The 23,297-nt window shown below is 37.0% G+C and overlaps 1 protein-coding gene across 4 annotated transcripts in view; it reads right to left on the reverse strand.

Annotated features, from left to right (window-relative positions):
- Positions 1-3,453: 3,453 nt before the first annotated feature.
- Positions 3,454-23,297, reverse strand: part of METTL25 (methyltransferase like 25) — a gene marked incomplete at both ends in the record, with an annotated part of 112,204 nt that continues 92,360 nt past the window's right edge. The window contains 5 exons of one of the 4 annotated variants that reach the window (XR_014017039.1): positions 3,454-3,819; positions 5,004-5,979; positions 20,918-21,026; positions 22,581-22,652; positions 23,217-23,291. Coding sequence is in view for 3 of the 4 variants with exons in the window: in XM_081248925.1 (XP_081105051.1) it covers positions 22,929-23,291 (363 nt within the window). Of the gene's footprint in view, positions 3,820-4,813; positions 5,980-18,879; positions 19,180-20,917; positions 21,027-22,580; positions 22,653-22,928; positions 23,292-23,297 lie in introns of those variants that run through there. The other 3 variants (XM_081248927.1, XM_081248926.1, XM_081248925.1) reach the window with 3 other exon arrangements.

The raw sequence follows: 23,297 nt of genomic DNA on the forward strand, positions 1-23,297 counted from the left end.
TCCTCCAGCACTTCAGCCCACGGGACCCCGTCTAGAGGGAAAGAGGTCTTCTCCCACCTGGATTAATTATGAAGAGACATTCCCTCAAGCCTTTCCTCAGCCGGCCAGCAGCAGGGGCTGCTCAGCTAGTGAGGGACTAACTGACTCTCCAGCACTGTTAGCAGCTGGGACGGAGCCTTTGCTGCCTGTGTCTGCTGGGGCACTGGGCCCATTCCTTTGTGATGGGCTCTATTTTTCACTATGTTTACCAGGGTCTAAATGGAGCAAATTCCACCCACACATCTTGGTAAGATAGGGGTGTAGATGAAAAATCTTTCTATTTTTGAGGGTTTCTGTTTACTTGAGGAAATTGCTTCATCTTGCTCAGTTATCCTTATAGGAAACAGGCTGCCTGTCTTTGAGGGGTTCCTGCTTCCAGTTGCTGACGTGATATTATACTTTCTGAGGAAGAGGATGGTGCTCTTTCTTGCCCTCTGTAGGAGAGGTTTTTTTGTTTTTTTGTTTCTTTTCTTTTTGGAGGACATTTTAAATTATGACCATAAAATTTCATGGCTTCACTTACTGGGCACTATTCGATTCTCTCAGAGGACAGGCTAGTTTCCTTCCCCCTGGAGGATCAGTGTATTTATTTCCTTCCTTTCCTCGCCAGCATGCTCTGAATGCTTTCACTGCTAGGCACAGGACAAACAGTAAAAATGATAGATTTCCTGCCCTTCTAGGTCAAATAGAGGAATACAAACATTTTAAAATTAAGCGTGATAAAGTGATATTGATGTTGTCACAGTCATCTGTGCGGAGTACCACTGGGGCCTAATAAAAGAAGAGTATTTAAATGTGGGGGCGGGCTCATAAATACTGAAGGACAACACAGGAAAGTGTTGGCAGGAAGAGAAAGGGATGCTAGCCTTCCTGGAAGCAGGATCGGTGAGAGCAAAGTCCAGATGGAGGCAACACTTGAGATGCCGTGGGAGTTGCGGCAAGTCTGGATCATTTGAAACTGGGGTTAGATGGAGTGCAGAGAAAGACTATACGAATGAAGTAGGCAAGGGAAGCATCATGGAAGATTTGGACGCCCTGCTTAAGAGTTTGGATTTTCCTGTCAGAAAACTGGAAAGCCACAGAAGAGTTATAAGCAGGGGTAGGAGACTGATGCCAAGGAAACCAAAGGGCAGTTATGAGGCTCTGAACTTAGTAGCAGTGGGACTGGAGAGGAGGGGCAGTGAGGAGAAAGGTAGGAGGTTGAATGAACATGACTTAACGTTCCAATGGATTGGAAGGAGTGAGAAGTGTAGGGTGATTATAGTTTTCAGCTGAAAGTTTACTTCACTGAAAAGGAGTATTAGAAGAAGAGTAGGTTTGACCAGAAGTTTAATTTTAGACATGTTGATTTTGAAGTGCTGGTGGAATGCCCATGGGAGTGGCAGTGTCCATCAGGCAGATGAATAAACAGGTCTAGAGCTCAGGAGAGAGAGGTAGCCTAGAAATTCAGATCTGAGCATCATCAGATACAGGTCCTTTTGGAAGCCAGGTCCATGTCCCATGGAAAGTGTGTAGAATGAAAAAGGCCCAAGGACAGAGCCTTCAATGGAAAAGACTAATAGTTAAAGGACAAATAGGGAAGAGGCTTCAAAGAAGGCAGAGAGAGAACAGATAGTGGAAGGAGAACAGTCTAGGAGTAGTGGCTCTTTTGGCTTCTGGGAAGCAACTCTTGGGGGTCAGATGTTCTCTCCATCTCCCTGAATCTTACGGCCTTCCTGTTTCTGTGTATTGGCTTTATCTCTTCTCTCTAATGACCTCTTTCTCTGCTCATTCAGTTTCTGACCCTCATAACTTTGGCTTCACATGGTCAAACACTGCCCCTAGAATCTCTTTATATACCATGAATTTTCAACTTCCACCCCATACTTTTGTCTATTTCAAACTCCTGAGAAAGGGAGAATCTGATAGGTCTAACTTTTCTTCAGGTCACATCAAGGATCTAGGTTGCCTTGACCAGGTGTGTACTCATGCTCCCACCACCTGCGGTCCTGAGAGTCTTGGGTATAAAACATGGCTGTCTGTGTTCACCCCTTTGACAGGAGATATGGGCAAGGAGAAGAAAATGTGGTTAGTTAGGCTGAATGATAATCTGTAGTTTTAGAAAGTTTACGGAAGGGGTTCCTCAACAATGGCAGACACTGTAGTATAGTCAAGAAAGTATCCTGTGGATCTGGTGATGTGGATGCCAGTTGCTGGGATGGGGGGAGGGATCTGGCTGTTGTGAGTTGGCAGTGAACGAGGGAAGGAATTGGAGACATAGAGCTGTGGCTTCCTCTTAATCAGGATCTTTACCTCAAACTTTATAATATAAAGGAAGGGGGGTGATGTTGATACAGGATGGAGTCTAGTGGTGGTTGTCCTTTTCCTTCTCAAACATATGATTATTATTTAGTTATTTGACCTTGTTCTGTACTAGAGCAGTGGGTTTGGACCTATGAACACAGATAACAGAACTACCCTCAGGAAAAGGAGAAGGGATCCCTTTGAATGAGACCGTGGGAGGGAGGGAGGGAGAAGTGACGTGGGTAAATTGCAGGAAAGGTAAGAGGTTGGCAAAGGGCACTGAAGTCCACTCTGCAAAGTCTTTCCCACTTCTCTCCCTTCACTCCCTCACTTCCCCTCTCCTCCCTAAGAGTTAACTGATAATTGAATGATCCTGCAGATTCTGAGATATCCTAAACAGATCCCACAGAGAATCCAAAGTAGGGTAACTGTCCTGGTCCTTTAAGACTGAGCAGGCTCTGCTGTTGAGGGCAGCACACCAAGGAAAGCCAGGCTGCTAGTAGGCTTGCTTTATGGTATAGCTTTCTTTGGAATCATCTGTAATGCTGATCTATTAGCAGGGGTTTCTGTCAGCCCTACCAGCATTCTGGGGCAGCCCACCCAGTCTGCATTCTGCTCCTCAACCTAGCGATGGCCATGGTGTCATGGGCTACTTATAAAATATCATAGAACTCACTGACTCTCATTATATAAACTCTCTCATTATGTAAATAAAGGAACTGAGGCCTGAAGAGGTGAAGTGGCTTGCCCAGGGTCACATACTTGGTGGCAAAACCAGGAATAGAACATAGGCTCCCCAACTCAAGGCTCAATGTTATTATTATTATTGTTTTAGTGTGATCATTTTCCCACTAATTGCTTAATATCCTGCCAATATCCATTATGTGCTCAATGAGAGTCCTGGTTTTTCCTGAGAAGGTGATATTTCAGGTGGGTTGTGAAACGTGAGCAGAGCTCACCAGGCAAAAAGGTAAGGCAAAGGGTTTGACTTGGGCTAAGTGTGCAACATCTACTGCCTGGGATGAGGTAATTATCATGCACAGAGACAGAAAGTGACCATCAGAGGCCTCTCATGGCCTCTGTTTGAAATACCAAAAGCTTGGAACTACATGCCTTCACCTGGCCATCCTTCCCAAGTGGACAAAACACATGCACCACCCATCCATCATCTTGTCTATTCATGCTCTTACATGTAACCTACTGTGTTCTTCCCCTTTCTCACTCATTCTCCCATTGCTGTGATCCTTTCCACCGAGGGCTTCTGGAAATCCTTATCTAGAGAAAACCAATGACCCTATACTATCACCTTATTCACCAAACACCTACCACCCTGAAGCTTGGTTAACTCTCAAGGAACCACTTGCCAATCTCTCCAGTGCCGGATGCTTATTTTCTCACATCACATGGACCATGAGGAGAGGCTGGGAGGCTGAGTGGAGGAGAGAGGGGTTAGCCTTCCCCCTGGTCCCCACTCTCCGTTTCATCGTAAATTCTCCACTGTTGAATAAAAGCTGGATGTTAGCTGGCTATAGCAGTTGCCATCTAAAAAATTCTTTAACATTTGAAGGAGATTTAACATTTGTCTGTTGTCAACTAATGTTATTTTCCTAGATAATCTCTCTGAATGACATTTTTTTTCAATACTCTTCTCTCTCTAGATATGCTTCCTCAGTAACCCCTTGAACAGTCCTGATTTAAACAACCATTACTAGATCTTGAGCTCAAAGTTTCCTATGGGTTCTAGGTTGCATATTGGATATCTTCAACATGTGGGTATTTCACAGACACAGCATATCCAAAATTGAATAAGCAACCCCTAATTCCCAAGCAACCACTTAGACCTTTGTTCCTTCTTAGACTTGCTTCCTCAGTAAATGGCTGTGCTACTCAGCTAGTCACCCATGCTAGAAACTTGAGGGGAGGTGAAGGGTGAGTATCCTAGACTTCACTGTGTCTCTCCTACAATATAGAGTCAGTAACCAAGTCATGATCATTTTACCTCCTTGACAACTTTTTTCTTTTCCATTCCTACTTCCTCTGCCCTAATCAAGGCATTATCTCTTTTCATTTAGGCTTTTGAAATGGGGTCCTAACGGCTGCCCTGGCCTTCAGCTTGATTCCACTCCAATCCATCCTCTAGGCTATATAGTCAGAGCAATTATTCTAAAATAGAACTATAATCACATCACTCTCTTCCTAAACTCCCTCAGTGAACCTTTTATGCCTTGAGAGGAAATGTGTCTCTTTGGCATGCCATTCATGGCTTCCATGCCTAGGACCCTGTCAACCTGTCTGGTCTTATCTCCATACTCACCATTCACATTAAACAACTTTCAAGCCCCTAATGGAGTCATGCTCTCTCAGGTTTTTGCAATAATTGTTGCTTGTCCTTATTGAGACGTTACTATATACAAGGATCTCTATTACTTGATCTCTTTCTGCTCATAACTGCATGTGGTTACTGTTTTTCCCCCAGTTGACAGATGGAAAAACTGAAGCACAAATAAGTTAACTAATCTAACTAAGGTCACACAGCTAGTGAGGGACACAACTGGGATTTGAACTCCTATCAGTCTCTCTCTAGAACCCATTCTTTCAACCACTATTTACAGCACTATCACTCTGTCCCTCCTCCTGGAAGACCCTTCTTTCTTCCTTCACTTAGCTTAATTCATACTTACCCCTCGGCCATTTATTCTGGCTTCTGCTTCCATCAAAATTCTGAAAAATCTCTCACAAAAAATGTCAATGATGGACTTCAGTGGGAATTTTCCCATTCTCTTCTTACTGGATCTTTCAAATGCTTCCAACCATTGGCTACTCCATAGGCCTTGAAATATCCTCTTCCTTGATTCACATGATGATCTGCTCCTGGTCTTTCTGCTTTATCTCTGGATGTGCTTTCACAGCCACGTTTGTTGTTCACACTTCTCTATAGAAACTTCATATTGGAGTTTTAGTTTCTCCATTCTTTTATCCCTATGCTTTTTACACCGAGTGATCTCATCCAAGTTCTAGCTTCAATTTCCATCTATATGTTGATAACTTCTACATTTGTATCCATGCTTTCCCTTTGTTCTACAGGCCCTTTTAGACCAGTGCTTCTTTAATATTCCTTGAATCTCTCAAAAGTATCCTGCACTCAACATATCTGAAATGGAATTTTTAGTTTTCTCCCCAATATTGCTCTTCAGTGTACTTTAGCCCACCTTCCACCTAGAGAAATAATCTAGAAACTTTTATAGCCCATCAACCAAAGGGCATTAAGAACAAAACTGTGGTCCGAACTAGATTTATTTCGCTGACTGCAGCCAGGGGGCATGCACTCCAGGAGAATGGGGGGTTGTCTCAGTAAGAGAGAGTTTTTAGGGACTTCTTCTAGGATTTGGGCTTGTAATGCACGGTTGTAGGGAGGATTTAAAAACATGAGGTCCAGTTTTGAATTGGAGGTTGTCAAAAAGCTAGGGAAGGGCTTCCCTGGTGGCGCAGTGGTTGAGAGTCCGCCTGCCGATGCAGGAGACGCGGGTTCGTGCCCCGTTCCGGGAGGATCCCACATGCCGTGGAGCGGCTGGGCCCGTGAGCCACGGCCGCTGAGCCTGTGCATCTGGAGCCTGTGCTGCGCAACGGGAGAGGCCAGAACAGTGAGAGGCCCGCGTACTGAAAAAAAAAAAAAAAAAAGCTAGGGAAATTCAATAACTGTCTTACTTATTCTTTTTTTTAATATAGAAAGCAGGAGGATTAAAGTGGGTTGAGAGTAGTCACTGCTATGAAGTTGGAATTACATGTTAGCCAGAAGAGAGATGCTGAGAATGGGCTTGCCTGTCTTGTTCCAGACATGTCACTGAGTGGCCTTCTCTGAATATTGTCTATAATTGTCATTTATTTTGAGTTTTAGTAACTCCCAGTTTTAGTTAGATGATTTTGGAAAAAGTGATTTTAACTCTCAGCTTTAATTTTCCAATATAAAAAATAAAGCAAATATCTATTACTATTTGGAGCAGAAAATTCAAGAACACTTTACTTATGATTTTAGTTGTACACATACTTCCCTTCATTTTAATAATGAAACTCTTTTTATGTGTCTCAGAAAAAAACAAATATTTTTCCTGCCATTTGCAAAAACAGTTCCATCTGACTGGTAGATTATGAGACCTATCCTTTAGAGGCAGGACAACCAAGAAATCATCAGTTACTTGAAGTTTATAGGATTATGCATCCACCAATATCTTGACTGTCTCAAGAGGAAACCAAATAATTAAGACCAACACAGAAGACCCTCCAATAATCAAGAAGTAAGACAGTATCTGTAGTGGCTAAGCAGTTAGACTCTGAAGCCGGATGCCTGAATTTGATTCTTGACTTTACCATTCCCATGCCTCCTCCAACTTGGAGCAAGTTGCTGGACCTTTCTGTATTTCAATTTTCCCTTCAGTAGAGCAACAGAAATAATATAGTCCCTTCCTCTTAATGATTGCTATAAAGATTAAGTAAGTTAATAAATATAAAGTGCTTAGAACAGCACCTAGCATAGAGTAGGCACTCAATAAATATTTAGTTGGCATTATTATTATAATCCATCATGTCATTTGGAGTTTAAAAAACCTTTTAAAATTTGAGTAGTTGCCAAGGACACTCTGTATAATGGTACAAAGGTACATAAGAGAAATATAAAGTTGGAGTAACCTCTAAAATTTTTAAAACAGATCTGGCTACTCAAGAAGACTCCTTCAGAGAGCTCTCAGATGCCAACACGCTTGAGAATAGTGAATCTAGAATTATGTTAACACATTGGAAGCTTCCATGGAGACTACAATGGTGAAAGAGCAATTTGAATAGTAGAGTTTCAAAACTGTCAAAGAAATTGATGATGTATCCCTACTTGCCAGAAAGGAGCTTATGCAACACCTTTGGGCTGCATATAAGAGGAACTACTGGGGGCGGTTTCATGAAATCTAAAACTGAAGTGGCTCCTTCTTCTCTTCCTGTCAAGCTGGCCATTCTGACATCTATTAACTAATACATGTAAGTGGGATAAAAATTTTTTTGATTATGACATCTGTTTAAATTGGCCTTCTGTGTCTGTTCATAATTTCAGTTAAACTATGTGCTTTTAGCATTTACTAGACTGGAGTTGGATTCTTTGGGGAAGAGAAAAACAGAGGTTACAAAAAAGATTAAATTGTAGGTTATTATTATTTTTTAATAATCAAATGGGGCACATAAAAAAGTTCTTTGTATTTATTCTTATATTTGGTGACTGGTCATTTGTGCAGTTTTGGAGGGTATCTTTGAATTTAATTTATTGGCACACTTATGTAGACCTCAGTTATCTGAACTGATTTCTGTCTAGTCATTAGTAGATTGCTTGCCTATGTTTCCTTATATTTTATGTACAAATATCTAGGCAGGAGCCTATTCAGGGTTTGCAGTTCATTGTTACTGAAGCTGTCTGTGGATTCTATGTTTAACCATCAATGATTTCCCAAGCTGGCAGCTTTTATGAAAAGAACTAAATCCAAATTTGGCCCTGGATTGAAAAAAGCAGAGTTCCTAAATAGTTAATGTATATGATACACTTAATAGTATTATCAACCTTTAACTAGCAATTCTCCTTCTGGGAATGTAGTCATACAGCGTAAATGATTGAAGAGGAGAATGTCATATGCTCATATGTACTCACAACAGTCTGAGGCACAATAGCAAGAGGTTGGAAGGTCTAACAATAAAATAATGGGTAAATAGAGTATATGTCATTAGGATGGACTCTTAAGTCATTAAAAATGATCACGATGAAGGCAATGTAGAATTATAGGGAAATGTTTCTTACATAATATTAAGTAAAAGAGGCAGAATATAAATGGTATGTTGATTGTTAAGGCAGATATAAACAATAAATGCATTTGGACCGACTGAAAAGAACTACTTGGTGGTGGGAATGTGAGTAATTTAACTATACTTTCTTCATTTTTTTTAAAACCAAAAGAAAGAAAGTAAAGAGTTTTTTTTTAAAAGAGTTTTAAATAGCATGATCATATTATTCGAGAGCCAAATTCCTCATTCATTTTTCATGGATTTGTAAAAATGACAGCTTTTATGTTAACTCAATTTGAGGTTTAGCCCAGGAACCTGATTTGTTTGCCTTAATAGATTCACTGTATCTTGATTTTTAAAATAAATTCTATGAAAATTCCAATGCCAACTGGTTTGCTATCCTTATGAATAAGAAAAGATCGCATGGGTGAAAGATACCCTAATCAGAGATAAACAGAAAAAGCATGGAATAAAATGTGGAGCATCTACCAAAAGATATGAAGGCCTTTTGAAGAGTTGCTCCTAATTTATATATATAAGTTAGAGTTTTATGGTAAATATACAGATAATACAGAACATTTTCACATTCTTAAATTTTACTTACAAACTAAATCTTTTACATTATATTGAAAAGACATAGCCTTAGTCAGTCGTGAGAAATGGCTGCAAAAAGCCCCACAATTCAATCCCCAAATTTATTAACAAGTCCTGTTGGAGTAACGCCTGTTAAAAAATGTCAGCTGAAGGCAGAAGGGATTTGTGAAATTCTGGTCTCCTTGTTATTTATTCTTCAGCAGTGACTGAAGAGAGGGAGGTCTAATATTCTTAGGTACAGACCTCTCAAGCGTGAGGCAAGATGTGGTCCATTTAGGGCAGGGCTGTGAGTGAGCACCCTCGGGATTTGCATGCTCCCTAACCTTGGAATGCAGCAGATACTAAGGGGCCTGGCAGGGTCTTCTGTGTTCTTGGGCATAAAACTCTCTCAGAGGAGCCTTAAAGAGGCTGTCTTCTCAAATGTTAAGCATTTGGGGGTCTCTTAAAATACCTATTCTGACTGAGTAGGTTTGGGGTAGGGACTGAGATTCTGCATTTTTAACAAGTTCTCAGGTGATGCTGATGCTGTTGGTCTGCGGAGTGCAATTTTGCGTAATAAGACTCTAAGCTCAGCTTACTTGAGGAAAAACAAGTGATGCAGGGAATCTCCTTCTTAATCTTTGCTTCCCATATTATTTCTAGGACTGGAAGCTTATCTTTGGACAGGGAAGCATGCCACTGGCGTGGACTTCAATGTGAAAAGAAGTGTTATTACATACTGGAATAATTTCTTACAATTTTAACTTATCACTCTGGTGTCCAGAAAGATCAGTACTGGTAACTAAGAAATATACTCTGTAGCTCATATGTTGAAGTTTTAAGCATTGCTATATGCCCACCAGCTTTTTGGAATGTTATTGTCCTAACAATATGCTGTGTGGTCATCTATTTGGTTAGCTGTTTTTAAAATTTTCTTTGGAATTTTCAAATTTCATTTACAGGCCTCTTTATAAAACCCCCTCTCTGATTCTTCTGGGGTGGCCCTTGTATATATGATATATAAAATGTCAAAGTAGTTGGTATTTAATAATTGGCAATTATCTTTAGGTTTATTTTTAGTAATTATCTTAAGATTTATTTTAAATTTTTATTTATTTTTTATTTTATTTATATATTTAGTTTGGCTGCATTGGGTCTTCATTGCTGCGTGCAGGCTTTGTCTAGTTGCAGCGAGTGGGGGCTACTCTTCGTTGCAGTGCATGGGCTTCTCATTGCGGTGGCTTCTCTTTGTTGCAGAGCATGGGCTCTAGGCACATGGGCTTCAGTAGTTGTGACTCGTGGGCTCTAGAGCGCAGGCTCAGTAGTTGTGGTGCACGGGCTTAGTTGCTCTGTGGCATGTGGGATCTTCCCGGACCAGGGCTTGAACCTGAGTCCCCTGCATTGGCAGGTGGATTCTTAACCACTGCGCCACCAGGAAGTCCCAAGATTTATTTTAAAATTAAAATTAATATCATGGGCAGGAAGCTTCTTGGTTTTCACTGATCTTTCTAAGTAAGTTAAAACTAACCATTATCTGGCACATATATACAATGGAATATTACTCAGCCATAAAAAGGAATGAAACTGAGTTATCTGTAATGAGGTGGATGGACCTAGAGTCTGTCATACTGAGTAAAGTAAATCAGAGAGAGAAAAACAAATACCAGATCCTAACGCACATATATGGAATCTAAAAAAATGGTACTGATGAACCTAGTGTCAGGGCAGGAATACATACACAGACACAGAGAATGGACTTGAGGACATGGGGTGGGGAAGGGGAAGCTGGGACACAGTGAGAGAGTAGCACTGACATATATACACTACTAAATGTAAAATAGATAGCTAGTGGGAAGCTGCTGCATAGCACAGGGAGATCAGCTCGGTGCTTTGTGACCACCTAGAGGGGTGGGATAGGGAGGGTGGGAGGGAGACGCAAAAGGGAGGGGATATGGGGATATATGTATACATATAGCTGATTCACTTTGTTGTACAGCAGAAACTAACACAACATTGTAAAGCAATTATACTCCAATAAAGATATGAAAGCAAAACAAAACAAAACAAACTAACCACTATCACTGGTGTTCAATTCTTTCAAAAGTGGCCTCGGGCTGCCACTTTTAACTTTAAATTGCAAAGTTCTGATTTTAACTTAGCATATACTTACAAGACAATAAAAGCCAAGTACAAATCTATTATCCAAAGTAGTAAAAACAAAATACATTATTTGGAATGTCAATGGGATTCTTATCATTGAATCTTTTTTTCTTAAATCTATGAACAGTGAGCTGAGAGATCTCTTAAATGTGTTTCCTGTAAGAACACATTTTTATAGAAATTACATTTACATGGTTATTTGTTTAGCTTTGAATATAGTACTATACACCTTAATTCTTTGGCCCACCAAAGTCTGGAGATCACAGGGTTAGACAAAAGGAAAGAACAAGAAGAAAGTCTGTAAGCAGACACTGGGCACTGAAATCATTATGCTTTCAAGATAATAATTAAACCCTAGAGGGAATGAAAAATGGGTGAACTGTTCTCAAGTATTACTGCTTGCTCCTTGGGTGTATATTACTGTTTGGATACTAACAATCTATATCCCTAATACACGCTATTGAATTAATTTGTTGTTCTGAGAATTGAGGTTAAGTGTGAAAACACCGGTTTATAGATGTTCAATAAAGTTTTGTTGGACTTTATATGTCTTACTTGATCAGAAACACATATACTCTGTTTTTGGAAAAGTCACAGAGATTTCATCTTCTGTTTCCTATTTTTCCAAGATGGCATTTCTATTTTGGCCCTGACAAACAGCTATCCTACCCTTCTTATGCATTTGCATCTTGTAGACAGTTTAGAATCTAAAAATCAAGACATAAATTAAATGTGTATTTGATGTAACTCCACCAGGCTACTATGACCTTCAGAAGCTCTGTAACACTGCTTTATTTATTAACTAAACAAAGCTCCAAGAGATATAAAGTTTTAATTTTCATAATAATAGAACAGTAAGGAGATATTGGTTGAATTTACTATTGTTTCATTAATCTTAAAGGTAGGAGGTGTGCTATTAACAGCAGCAATTTTAATGAAATCCTTTCTTCTCTAAGCATCTGCAACCCATTTATTAGAATGAAAACACATTACCAAGAATCTCATTAACAAAAGTGGATATTAAAACTGTGCTAGAGATCTAAAATATGATGCATATTTTAAAAATTCAGATGTTTATTTTCAAGAGAAACAGACAGTATTTGCTATTAATTAGAGAAAAGTTATCCAAGAAAATCATTTACCTTGCAAAAGCTTTCAGTTCTTACACTGTAAATGTTGATCCTCAAAACTACTAAATATCACTCTTCAGTACAGTAAAACCTGCTGTGAAGGGATGACTTCCCAAACATAGTATAAGCTGGTAACATGAATGTAAATGTGGAGCCTTTAAAGGCATTGTTTACATACGTAAAAAGATGGTCAACATCCTATACGTTAAAAGTGAACCCTCTCCTTTGCCTTCAATTTTATTTTTAGTTCCTGTCCTTTTGGATTTAAGTGGAAATAGAGCACTAACATTTTTTCTTTATGATTTAAAAATCTGTCCCTTATGCCTTTATTCACAGAGGTTTACCTGCACAGTTATATTGTCTACTAAAATTGGAAATAGTCTGAAGTCACCAGAGCACCAGAGATGTCTGTTGTCATAATCAAATGGATCTGGAATTGTTTTATCTTTCCCTTTAAACACATTATTTGAGTATAGTTTGCTCGATGGAAAACCACCATCAACTAATTTTCTTAAAAGAGTTGTGGCAGTATTAGAAGAATGGATTCTTTCCTGAGAGGGCAGCTAACTCTGAATACATGTGCATTTAGTTCAACATGATTAGCTGATGCACACCAAATCCCATGTTGACTAAATGGAAAGCAATGTGTTGAATTTCAGGTTGGAATTTGCATAATTCCTCTATTTTTCTAAAATCCAACATGTTCAATCATAACTGTCTGAGTACAAATTAAAGGCTTTTCCTCCCATGAATTTTAAATACATGCTACTCTGTTCTGTGCTGAAATGTGTTAACTCTTTTATTCTGGATTGTTCATTGGAAAATTCTGATAAAAACAGTACAATTTAAAAAAAAAGGTCTTTCATTGACAGAACATCTGCAAACTTAATGAGGAAATCCACTGAGATAAATACATCAACTAATAAATTCCCATACATGTAGCCAGTAGTATCACTGGCCAAGTACAAATCATCTGGGAAGGTTTGGAGACTTTCAGTTCCTTTGGTCACAGGTTAACCAGAGCACATATTTCAAATAACAGAGAATTTCTTAAACAGTCCTCTCCTCCACGAAAACAAGCCATTCTACTGACCACATTTAGAAACAACCCAAAGGAAACTATAATTAAGGGGAAGAATGGGACAGAAGTCAACAATCTAGGACATAGTCCATGGTAAAGCATTGTGTGTTCATGTAGACACTTTCTTCTTCTCCTCCCAAATGTCATTATCTAACTCTTAACTCTTCCATATGCCTCTCATATGTGTTTCAATGACTAGATTATGAACTCCTGAAGATTAGGAACTATCAACAGCTTTTAAATCTTTCTCCCCAACCTTAAGTGTTATAGTCACATAGTTGCGAACTAACAAGATAGCAGGTAACAATTACATTTAACATCCACTAAGTACTTTTATTGAGATGTAGGAAATTAATAGAGGATTAATTGCAGATTCAATATAACAGTTATATGATTATTTATGTTTTATTTTTCTTCTTTTGGCAATTTTGGCATATTGCATTTCTTTGAGAAAAATTTCCTTTTTACACAAATGTTCAAATTTATCAGTATAAAGCTGTTCAAAATATTCTTACTACCGTTCTAATTTTTGTAGGATCTATAGTGATGTTCCCTTTTATATTCCTTAGTTATTTAACTGTTTTATTTTTTTTAATGACTACTCTTTCAGAGTTGTATCAATTTCATTAGTTATCTAAGAACCAACTTTTAGAGGCATTAATTATCTCTCTGTGTGTTTTTCTTCCACTAACTACTAATCTTTTGATTTTCGGTCTTTTTCTTTTCTAATATGTGTTCACAGCTAGTGTTTCCTTATATCATGGTTTAGCTCATCTTACAAGTTTTGATGTCTAATTTGTAATGAAAATTACAATGATCTGTAATGAAAAATTATAATTTTTTCATTATAATTCAATTCAATTGTTTTCATTATTATTCAAAATATTTTCTGATTTCCACTTTCTGCTTTGACTCGAAAGGTATTTAGATGTATAATTCTTAAATTTAAAGCATATGGGACCTTATCAAAATACCAATGGCATTTTTCACAGAACTTGGACAAATAATTCTAAAATTTGTATGAAAACACAAAAGTCCCTGAAAAGCCAAAACAGTCTTGAGAGAGAACAACAAAGCTGGGGGTATCACGCTCCCTGATTCCAAATACTACAAAGCTACAGTAATCAAAACAGTATGGTGCTGGCACAAAAACAGACACATAGATCAGTGGAACAGAATAGAGAGTCCAGAAATGAACCCACACTTTTATGGGTAATTAAACTCCAACAAAGGAGGCAAGGTATACAATGAGGAAAAGGCAGTCTCTTCAACAAACAGTGTTGGGAAAACTGGACAGTTATATGCAAAAGAATCAAAGGGGACTACTCTCTCAAACCATGCACAAAAATAAATTCAAAATGGATTAAAGACTTAAATGTAAAACCTGAAACCATAACACTTCTAGAAGGAAACATAGGAAGTAAGCTCTTTGACACTGATCTTAATAATATTTCATGGATATGTCTCCTCAGGCAAAGGAAACAAAAGCAAAAATAGACAAATGGGACTACATCAAATGGAAAGGCTTTTGCACAGCAAAGGAAACTAACAACAAAATGAAAAGGTCACCTACTGAATGGGAGAAAATATATGCAAATGATACATCTAATAAGGGGTTAATATCCAAAATATACAAAGAACTCATACAACTCAACATCAAAAAAACCCCCAACAACCCAATCAAAAATGGGCAGAGGATCTGAATAGACATTTTTCCAAAGTAGGCATACAGATGGTCAAAAGGCACATGAAAAGATGCTCAACATCACCAATCATCAAGGAAATGCAAATCAAAACCACAATGACATATCACCTCACACCTGTCAGAAATGGCGATCAATGAAAAGAACAAAAGTAACAAATGCTGGAGAGGGTGTGGAGGAAAGGGAACCCTCGTGCACTGTTGGTGGGGATGTAAATTGGCGCAGCCACTATGGAGAACAGATGGACATGCCTTAAAAAACTAAAAATAGAACTTCATATGATACAGCAATTCTACTCTTGGGTATTTACCTGAAGAAAACAAAAACACTAATTTGAAAAGATAAATGCACCCCTGTGTTCACTGTAGCATTATTTACAATAGCCAAGATATGCAAGATATGGAAGCAACCTAAGTGCTCCTCAGTAGATGAATGGAAACAGAAGATGGACACACACACACACAATGGAATATTACTCAGCCATAAAAAAGAACGCAATTTTCCCATTTGCAACAACATGGATAGACTTGGTGGATATTATGTTAAGTGAAGTAAGTCAGACAGAGGAAGACAAATACTGAATGATTTCACTTATATGTGGAATCTAAAAAGCAAAACAAATGAATAAGCATAACTAGACAGAAACAGACTCATAGATAGAGACAACAAACAGGTGGTTGCCAGAGGGGAGTGGGTCAGGGACAGGGAGGGAGAGAAATAGGTGAGGGAGATTAAGAGGTACAAAATTCCAGCTGCAAAACAAATGAGTCATGGGTATGAAATGTACAGTGTGGTTGGCAAGGGTGGGGGGGTGGGGAAGGGATGAACTGAGAGTTTGTTGGGGTTAGCAGATGCAAACTATTATATATAGAATGGATAAACAACAAGGTCCTACTGTATAGCACAGGGAACCATATTCAATATCATGTGATAAACCATGATGGAAGAGAATATATTGATAAAAAAAGACTATATATATATATATGTATGAGTGAATCACTTTGCTGTATAGCAGAAATTAACACAACATTGTACATCAACTATACTTCAATTAAAAAAAAACTATGCATTATCTTTGTATGGTGACAGATAATAACTGGAGCCATCATGGTGATCATCTTGAAATGTATAGAAATATCAAATCACTATGTTGTGTAACAGGAACTAACATAGTGTTAACTGTAGGCAAATTATACCTTAAAAACAAACAAAAACAAACAAACTCATAGAAAAAGAGATCAGGTTTGTGGTTACAAGAGGAGGGGGATGGGGTGAGGGGGAATTGGATGAAGGCAGTCAAAAGGTACAAACTCCCAGTTATAAGATAAATAAGTAACAGGGAACATAGTGCACAACATAAATACAATTAACATTGCTGTATGTTATATATGACAGTTTTTAAGAGAGTAAATCCTGAAAGTTCTTATCACAAGGAAAATGTTTTTTTCTTTCTTTAATTTTGTATCTACATGAGGTGATGGATGTTCACTAAACTTATTGTGATAAATATTTCATGATGTATGTAAGTCAAATCATTACACTGTATACCTTAAACTTAAACAGTACTGTATGTCAATTATATCTCAATAAAACTGGAAGGAAAAAATAAAGCATAGGGAAATTTCATGTATTTATTTATATATGTACTATTCATATGCATATATGTGTATACACACACACACATATATATGGAATGGAATACTACTCAACCGTCAAAAAAGAATGACATTTTGCCATTTGCAACAAAATGGATAGACTTGGTGGGTATTATGCTTAGTGAAATAAGTCAGACAGAGAAAGACATATACTATATGTTATCACTTATATGTAGAATCTAAAAAATGAAACAAACTAGTGAATATTTGCTCACTAGTTTATATTTTGTTTAGAATAACAAAAAAGAAACAGACTCACAGATATAGAAAACAAGCTAATGGTTGTGAGTGGGGAGAGGGAAGGAAGGAGGAGCAGGATAGGGGTAGGGGATTAAGAGGTACAAACTACTATGTATAAAATAAATAAGCTACAAGGATATACAGCACAGGAAATATCAACAATATTTTATAAAAACTATAAATGGAGTATAACCTCTAAAAATTGTGAATCACTATGTTGTACACCTGAAACTTACATAATATGTAAACCAACTATATCTCAATTAAAAAAAAATAAAAACATGTATTAAAAAAAAGCAGTCAGTTTAGCTCATAGCCATCTAGGAAAAAATGAAACCTCATGCCTCATGACAAAGACTTTGGAATAACTATGCATGTTAAAGAGGGTAATAATAATAATTATTATTATGCACAGTAGCTAGAAACGCCAATTAAAGATCATCAGATGCATGTAGTGTGGGAGGTCTTTTGCATAAGTCTCAGCATTTATACCTATAGATACAGAGCAATCACTGTTAGAAATTAATCTAAAAATGAATATTAATCTTAAAATAACAGATTATGTCAGCAAGCAAAATTGCTGTGAAACATACTACTGAGCATAAAGTAATGTTATTCATCCAGTAATCAAATCCACTTTTTTTTTTTTTTTTTTGCGGTACACGGGCCTCTCACTGTTGTGGCCTCTCCCGTTGCGGAGCATAGGCTCCGGACGCGCAGGCTCAGTGGCCATGGCTCACGGGCCCAGCCGCTCCGCGGCATGTGGGATCTTCCCGGACTGGGGCATAAACCCATGTCCCCTGTATCGGCAGGCGGACTCTCAACCACTGCGCCACCAGGGAAGTCCTCAAATCCACTTTTAAATGTGGACAATTCCTCAAATTTTGAATGGGGACACTAAAAATCCATTTGTAAGTTGTCTCATTAGAATCTAGAACACATTATTTTTCCTTACAAAATCAATGTCATAACTTATAAATAAGTTCCCATTTCTCTCCCTCTAGGACATTTAAAAAACACAACTATTGCTTTTATATTATACATTATGTGCCAGGAATTAAGTACTTTACATGGAGAACCGCAACCATCTGCATCAATGTGACAGAGCTATGGGGTCTAAGAACTGAGACCACCTGTTTCAACATGATTTATTTGTTTGTTGCAAGAAAACTTTCCCCAGGAAAGATAAGACTGTAAACCAATAAATAACTTCATTGTTTCAGGAAATTCCCATATATTAATTTATCTCAGACAAACAATCTGCTTTCCTTGGCAGAGAGTTCACTTATCAAGCAACAGTTTACTTATCAAGACTTGGTTCAAGACCCTCACCTTGCTATAGATACTAACCATAAAACTTATGTCATGAAATTTCCCCAGTCTGTTCTCCACCTTAGAAAAGCTGCCTTAAGCTCCTTGAGCCCAGACTTCCAAATCTTATAAATATCCTTTCCTGACTTCCTCCTTCAGAGACAGTCAAGACCGTCAAGGGGAAGTCCTCTACGAGAATTCTAATAAATTTAGTTTTGCTTGATTAAGAGGGTGGCTGGAGATATTCTGGGGGAGTTGAATAACATATATTTAGTCCGTTAATCCTCTTAACAACCTTATGAGTAAATTCTTTTCTTACGTTATTTTTTACAGATGAGAAAACCGAGGCACACCGAATAGTTAAGTGACTTAGGCAAGGACACAAAACAACTTAAGTCACATGAATCTAAACTACGGTACTAATATTACTGAGTCCTCCTTCCCCCTAAGTCTATGGATTTGAAGATACCCTAAAGAATCCTACGCCCTGATCCTCTCAGCCCTGTTCAGTAATTATAGTTCTAATTAGTGTAATTAGTAACTTTATTGTCTTCCTCACTGAACTCTGAGGACAGGGACATGTCTTGTTTGCCTCCATACTGCCAGTGCCTACTAGCATAATCTCTGACACATGGTAGGCATTCAATAAATGTTTATAAAATAAATATTAAATAAAACCCTACTTTACAAATGAGGCTCTGAGATATTAAAGAGTCTTGCTTTAACTCACCCAGAAGGTAATTGTCAGAGTTGGTGCTCCTGCTAATGCACCACACTCTTTCATTCAACTTGTAAAGGAGTTCTCAAAGAGCAGTTCGGTTTTTTTTTTTTGCGGTACGCGGGCCTCTCACCGCTGTGGTCTCTCCCGTTGCGGAGCACAGGCTCCGGACGCGCAGGCTCAGCGGCCATGGCTCATGGGCCCAGCCGCTGCACGGCATGTGGGATCCTCCCGGACCGGGGCACGAACCCGTGTCCCCTGCATCGGCAGGCGGACTCTCAACCACTGCGCCACCAGGGAAGCCCCAAAGAGCAGTTTTTATGAGATGAGTCTACAAACAGTGCAACAGGGATTCACGTGTATAAAGTCCTACCAACATATTGTATTTCTTTGCTTTCTCCTGAAATGTTGTCATCTCAGTGTGACTGTACAGATCATCTCATGTTGATTAGATGCTGGAATCTCACATTTGTCTCTGATTAATAAAAAATGGAAAGCTTTCATTGGTAAATGCAATTTCTGACAATGTTTTGAAACACTGGGAAGTTACTACATACTTTCCTTGGTATTAAAACATCCGTAATTCACTTCTCTTTACCCATATAAGTAGAGTTTTACCCATATAAGGTTCTTTTTTTTCTTTATTATAAGGAGAAATGAATGTTATATAAATATTTGGGCATCAGAAAAAAAGTTTAAAATTTTACATAGAAGTTAAAATTATGAAAGGAAAGAAGGTAGGCTTGGAATGGTTTTCTGCTCTTGAGATAGACACTCATATAGCAAAGAACATAAGGAAATAAAATAGAATAAAATAAGCAACCTAAAGAGATGCATCAACCAAATGCAGATGTGTGAACCCTGTTCTGACTTTGAATTGAACCAACTGATATAAAAGACATTTTGAGCCAATCACGGAAATGTGAATGAGGATAAATAATAGATTATTATGGAAAGAAATCCTTAACTTAGAAATATATATTTACGTATTTATGTGAAATAACAAATTGCTTGAGATTTACTTTAAAATTCTCCAGGGAAGGTGAGTATGGGTGGCAAATGTGTGTCTGTGTGCACTTCCATGTGTGTCCTGATGAAACGAGATTGGTAAAATGTTTATAATTACTGAAGTTTGTGATGAGTACATGGGGATTTATTATACTGTACTCTCCACTTCTGGACATGTTTAAAGTTTTCAGCATAAAAAACTTAAAAAGTGGCTAATTTTCCCAGTGTTGTACTAGGTATACAAAGCACCTGATCATTCACACATATACTGGCTACAAACCCAGTATCACAACCCAAAGCAAAAAATTATTCTCATCTGTGTATAGACTCTAAAACTTAAGAAAGCAGTTACTTCTTCTTCTGGGAGAATATTATGCAGTCTCTAGCTGAGAATCAAGGAAGCTTTTTCCCAGTTGTCCATCTCTTCTGTGTGTATTAGAAACCTCAAGTTTTCTGCTAATGAAAGGACTCCGTACCACACGGGGCAGAGTGGGTCTTCTCTTATTCACTCCTGCTTCTCCTAGATTGGTTTTTTACAGAGTACCAGATGATTCATAAAGTGCCAACCCATCTTTTATTTTAGTAAGATAAATAGCCCCAAGAGTCCTTAAAGTGAATATCTCAATTATAAGACACATATTCCTTTAAGGACACAGAATATTTCCTTATGTAATTTAGATTAAAACACAGTATAAAATATGCATTATATTAAGCACTTTTTATGTCCGGCCTGCTTCCTGGGTATTTATTTAAGCGTGACTTTTTCTCTCCTGATAACATGAAAAATCCTTCCAAAATGTGAAAGAAAATGCTAATGATCTTCAGGACCAACTAGTTTTACTGTATTTATACCTATACCTTTCATCTGATTTTAAGTTGGTAAAAAGTCAAAATGTGATATACAGCAAATAGCAAGGGTCTCAAATACTGAACAGGAAACAAGGCTCAGATTACAATGTCCTATAGACGTACTCACTCAGAAATGTAGGTCAAATCCTTTTATAATATTTTCATGAGTTCTTGATTTTTTTAAATTAATGCATGCTTTGACAATGGAAAATGGATTAAGGCATTCTGTTGTTAGCTATTATTTTATTGCCTATTTAAAATATATAGCAATGTTTTTCAAATATTTATGTAACATGGCATTAACGTTTAGAAAAGCAAAATTAGCAATTGATTCCACAAACAGATACATCTAATACCTTGCTTCAATTGAAATCACTGCTGCTTCTTCAGCGCAATAATGGCGTAACATCTGGGAGATTTCACAGGATCAAACAACTTCACGAGCGCAGACCACGCAATATCATCCTGCAAACGGTAAGTGATTTAAATAGGCAACTACTTGTTGAAGATAAAAATGAGAGATGTTAGACTACATACTGGAATATAAAAACTACATGAAAAACAAACTATATAAAAGAAAATTATTCTTTGTTGAATAAAATTAACATTTAGAAATTCACCTTCGGGAATTTATGTTGAGGAAGTAATTAAAGATGTGCATAGAGAGTGAAGCACAAGGCTACTCCTTGCTGCAATTGTGAAAACTGGAAGTGGCTAGAGACAAGTGGGTATTACTTAAATAAATTATATGATGAAACATTATTCAGCTTCTGTAGTACATTTAGTGAGATGGAAAAATTCTAAATAAAACAAATGAAACAAATTAGATGCAAAACTGCATTTACAATTTGATTCCAATTTTAAAGTAGAAATAATATGCTCATACATATACATGCAACAAACATATATTAGAAGCTCTAGAAAACATATCAATAATTTAATAGCTAATGCTGAAAGGTGAGATAATCATTACTTTTAATTTTTTTTTATATTCTTCATTTAAAATTTTCTAACATAAGTATATATTACTTTTATAATAGTAAAATATTATTTAAAATATTAACAAAATGAACAATTATATGATTTCTATCACTTCATTACCAATCTGTTAAACTTGGTGCATACTGTTTTGCCTACCTATTTTATTTAGGTCACTGGAAATTGTTTTGAAAGGGAAATGATGAGTACCTAGTAAAATAAGGCTGATTCTGTGACCTAACAAGTTGAGAACCAAAAGATTCCAGTGATTTTGAATTAGTTAGTAGCTTAGGAAAGTACATAATTATCTAAATATTTAAAAACTGCCTTTCTCCCTAAAAATACCAATTATTAAAATCCATTTGTTCCAAGTAGTTTGCTAAAAACAAGTAAAGCTCTCCATATGATAAAACAAAATTATTAAAATAAATAGTTTATACTGGAAACAAGGCTGAATCCACAAATGGGCTTAATTTTGAAGAGCTCAAAAACATAATTTTGATCATAGCTTAGAGTAGAATCTGAAAAACACACTTTTCCCAAAGATAACAAAAAATCATATTTTTTGGTCATTCAACAAAGATAAAACAAATAAGACTGTGAAAAAAACAGAAGCAATTATCACTGATGAGAAGGAAATTTCTACACTGCAGAGTGCATATGTCCAAAAATTCAAAAGTGAATTAAAAGGTGATTCTTACAAAATGAAGCATAAAAATGATATCTTTTACATCTGGCCTTTATTAATTTTAGCTATACAATATGTCATACATGATGGTTTGTGTGCATCGTCTACTGTATAGTAATTACCATAAAATTTAAAGAATGTAAACTTTATTATAGTAGCTTTGCTGGAAACATCTGTTGTACATATGTTTTTGTTTCAAAAGAGATGGAAAGAATATTTAGACTTGGAAAATATAATGAGAAAAATTATCTTACTAGTTTTATGTGAAAGAATGTTATCCTAGTTATAAGCAGATCCATATTACTGGGTTTAATAAATATATTTGTTATGCATTTAAAATTAACATAATTTACCTGCTCTTTGAGGTAGCAAAGTCGATCCAGAAGAATCAATGTCTCTATGCAAGGAGCCAGAACAACTTTCAACTAAAAGAAAGTATAAGATAGGACAGTGGTACTTTAAAACAAACAAAAATACTACCTTAACACTTGTTTAAGAAAATGTATCTACAGAAACTCATATAAGGCCAAATCTCCAATACTCATTGTACATCTTCAGAAAATAAATACTTCAGAGATCAAAAGTTTTTCTGTAATAGTAAAAGGAGAAGAATGTCCTTTGAGTGACTTTGGGGTAGAATCCAAAAGCAATCATACATATGTGATAGAAAGCTTTTAAAGGGGTACTAAGAATGAAATTCATTAAAAGGAATGCTTGTGAAATAACTGCATTGAGACCAATATGTGTTCAAAGAACTCTAAAACTTCTTTCCATGCATTTATAATACACTTTAAGAGAAATCTACCATGTGTTCTCTTTATTACATTACTGACACCTAATATAGTTCTAAAATAGGAAATGATCCAAAACGGTTTTTCTACATTAAGAGAAAAACAACACAGATTGGTTGGCCCCATAAAAAAATTTAATAGGATCCTACTCAAGTCTAGCAACATATTCAATTTAGTATGTTTAATTCTGAGATTTACCATATTAAAAGCCTCCAGCTCATTCATTCTAGGCTTGTACTTCTCGTAGTAGTCCATTATAATTTTTTCTGGTAGCTTCAA

The sequence above is a fragment of the Mesoplodon bidens genome (genome assembly GCF_964165515.1).
Source record: "Mesoplodon bidens genome assembly, chromosome: 11".
NCBI lineage: Eukaryota > Metazoa > Chordata > Mammalia > Artiodactyla > Ziphiidae > Mesoplodon > Mesoplodon bidens.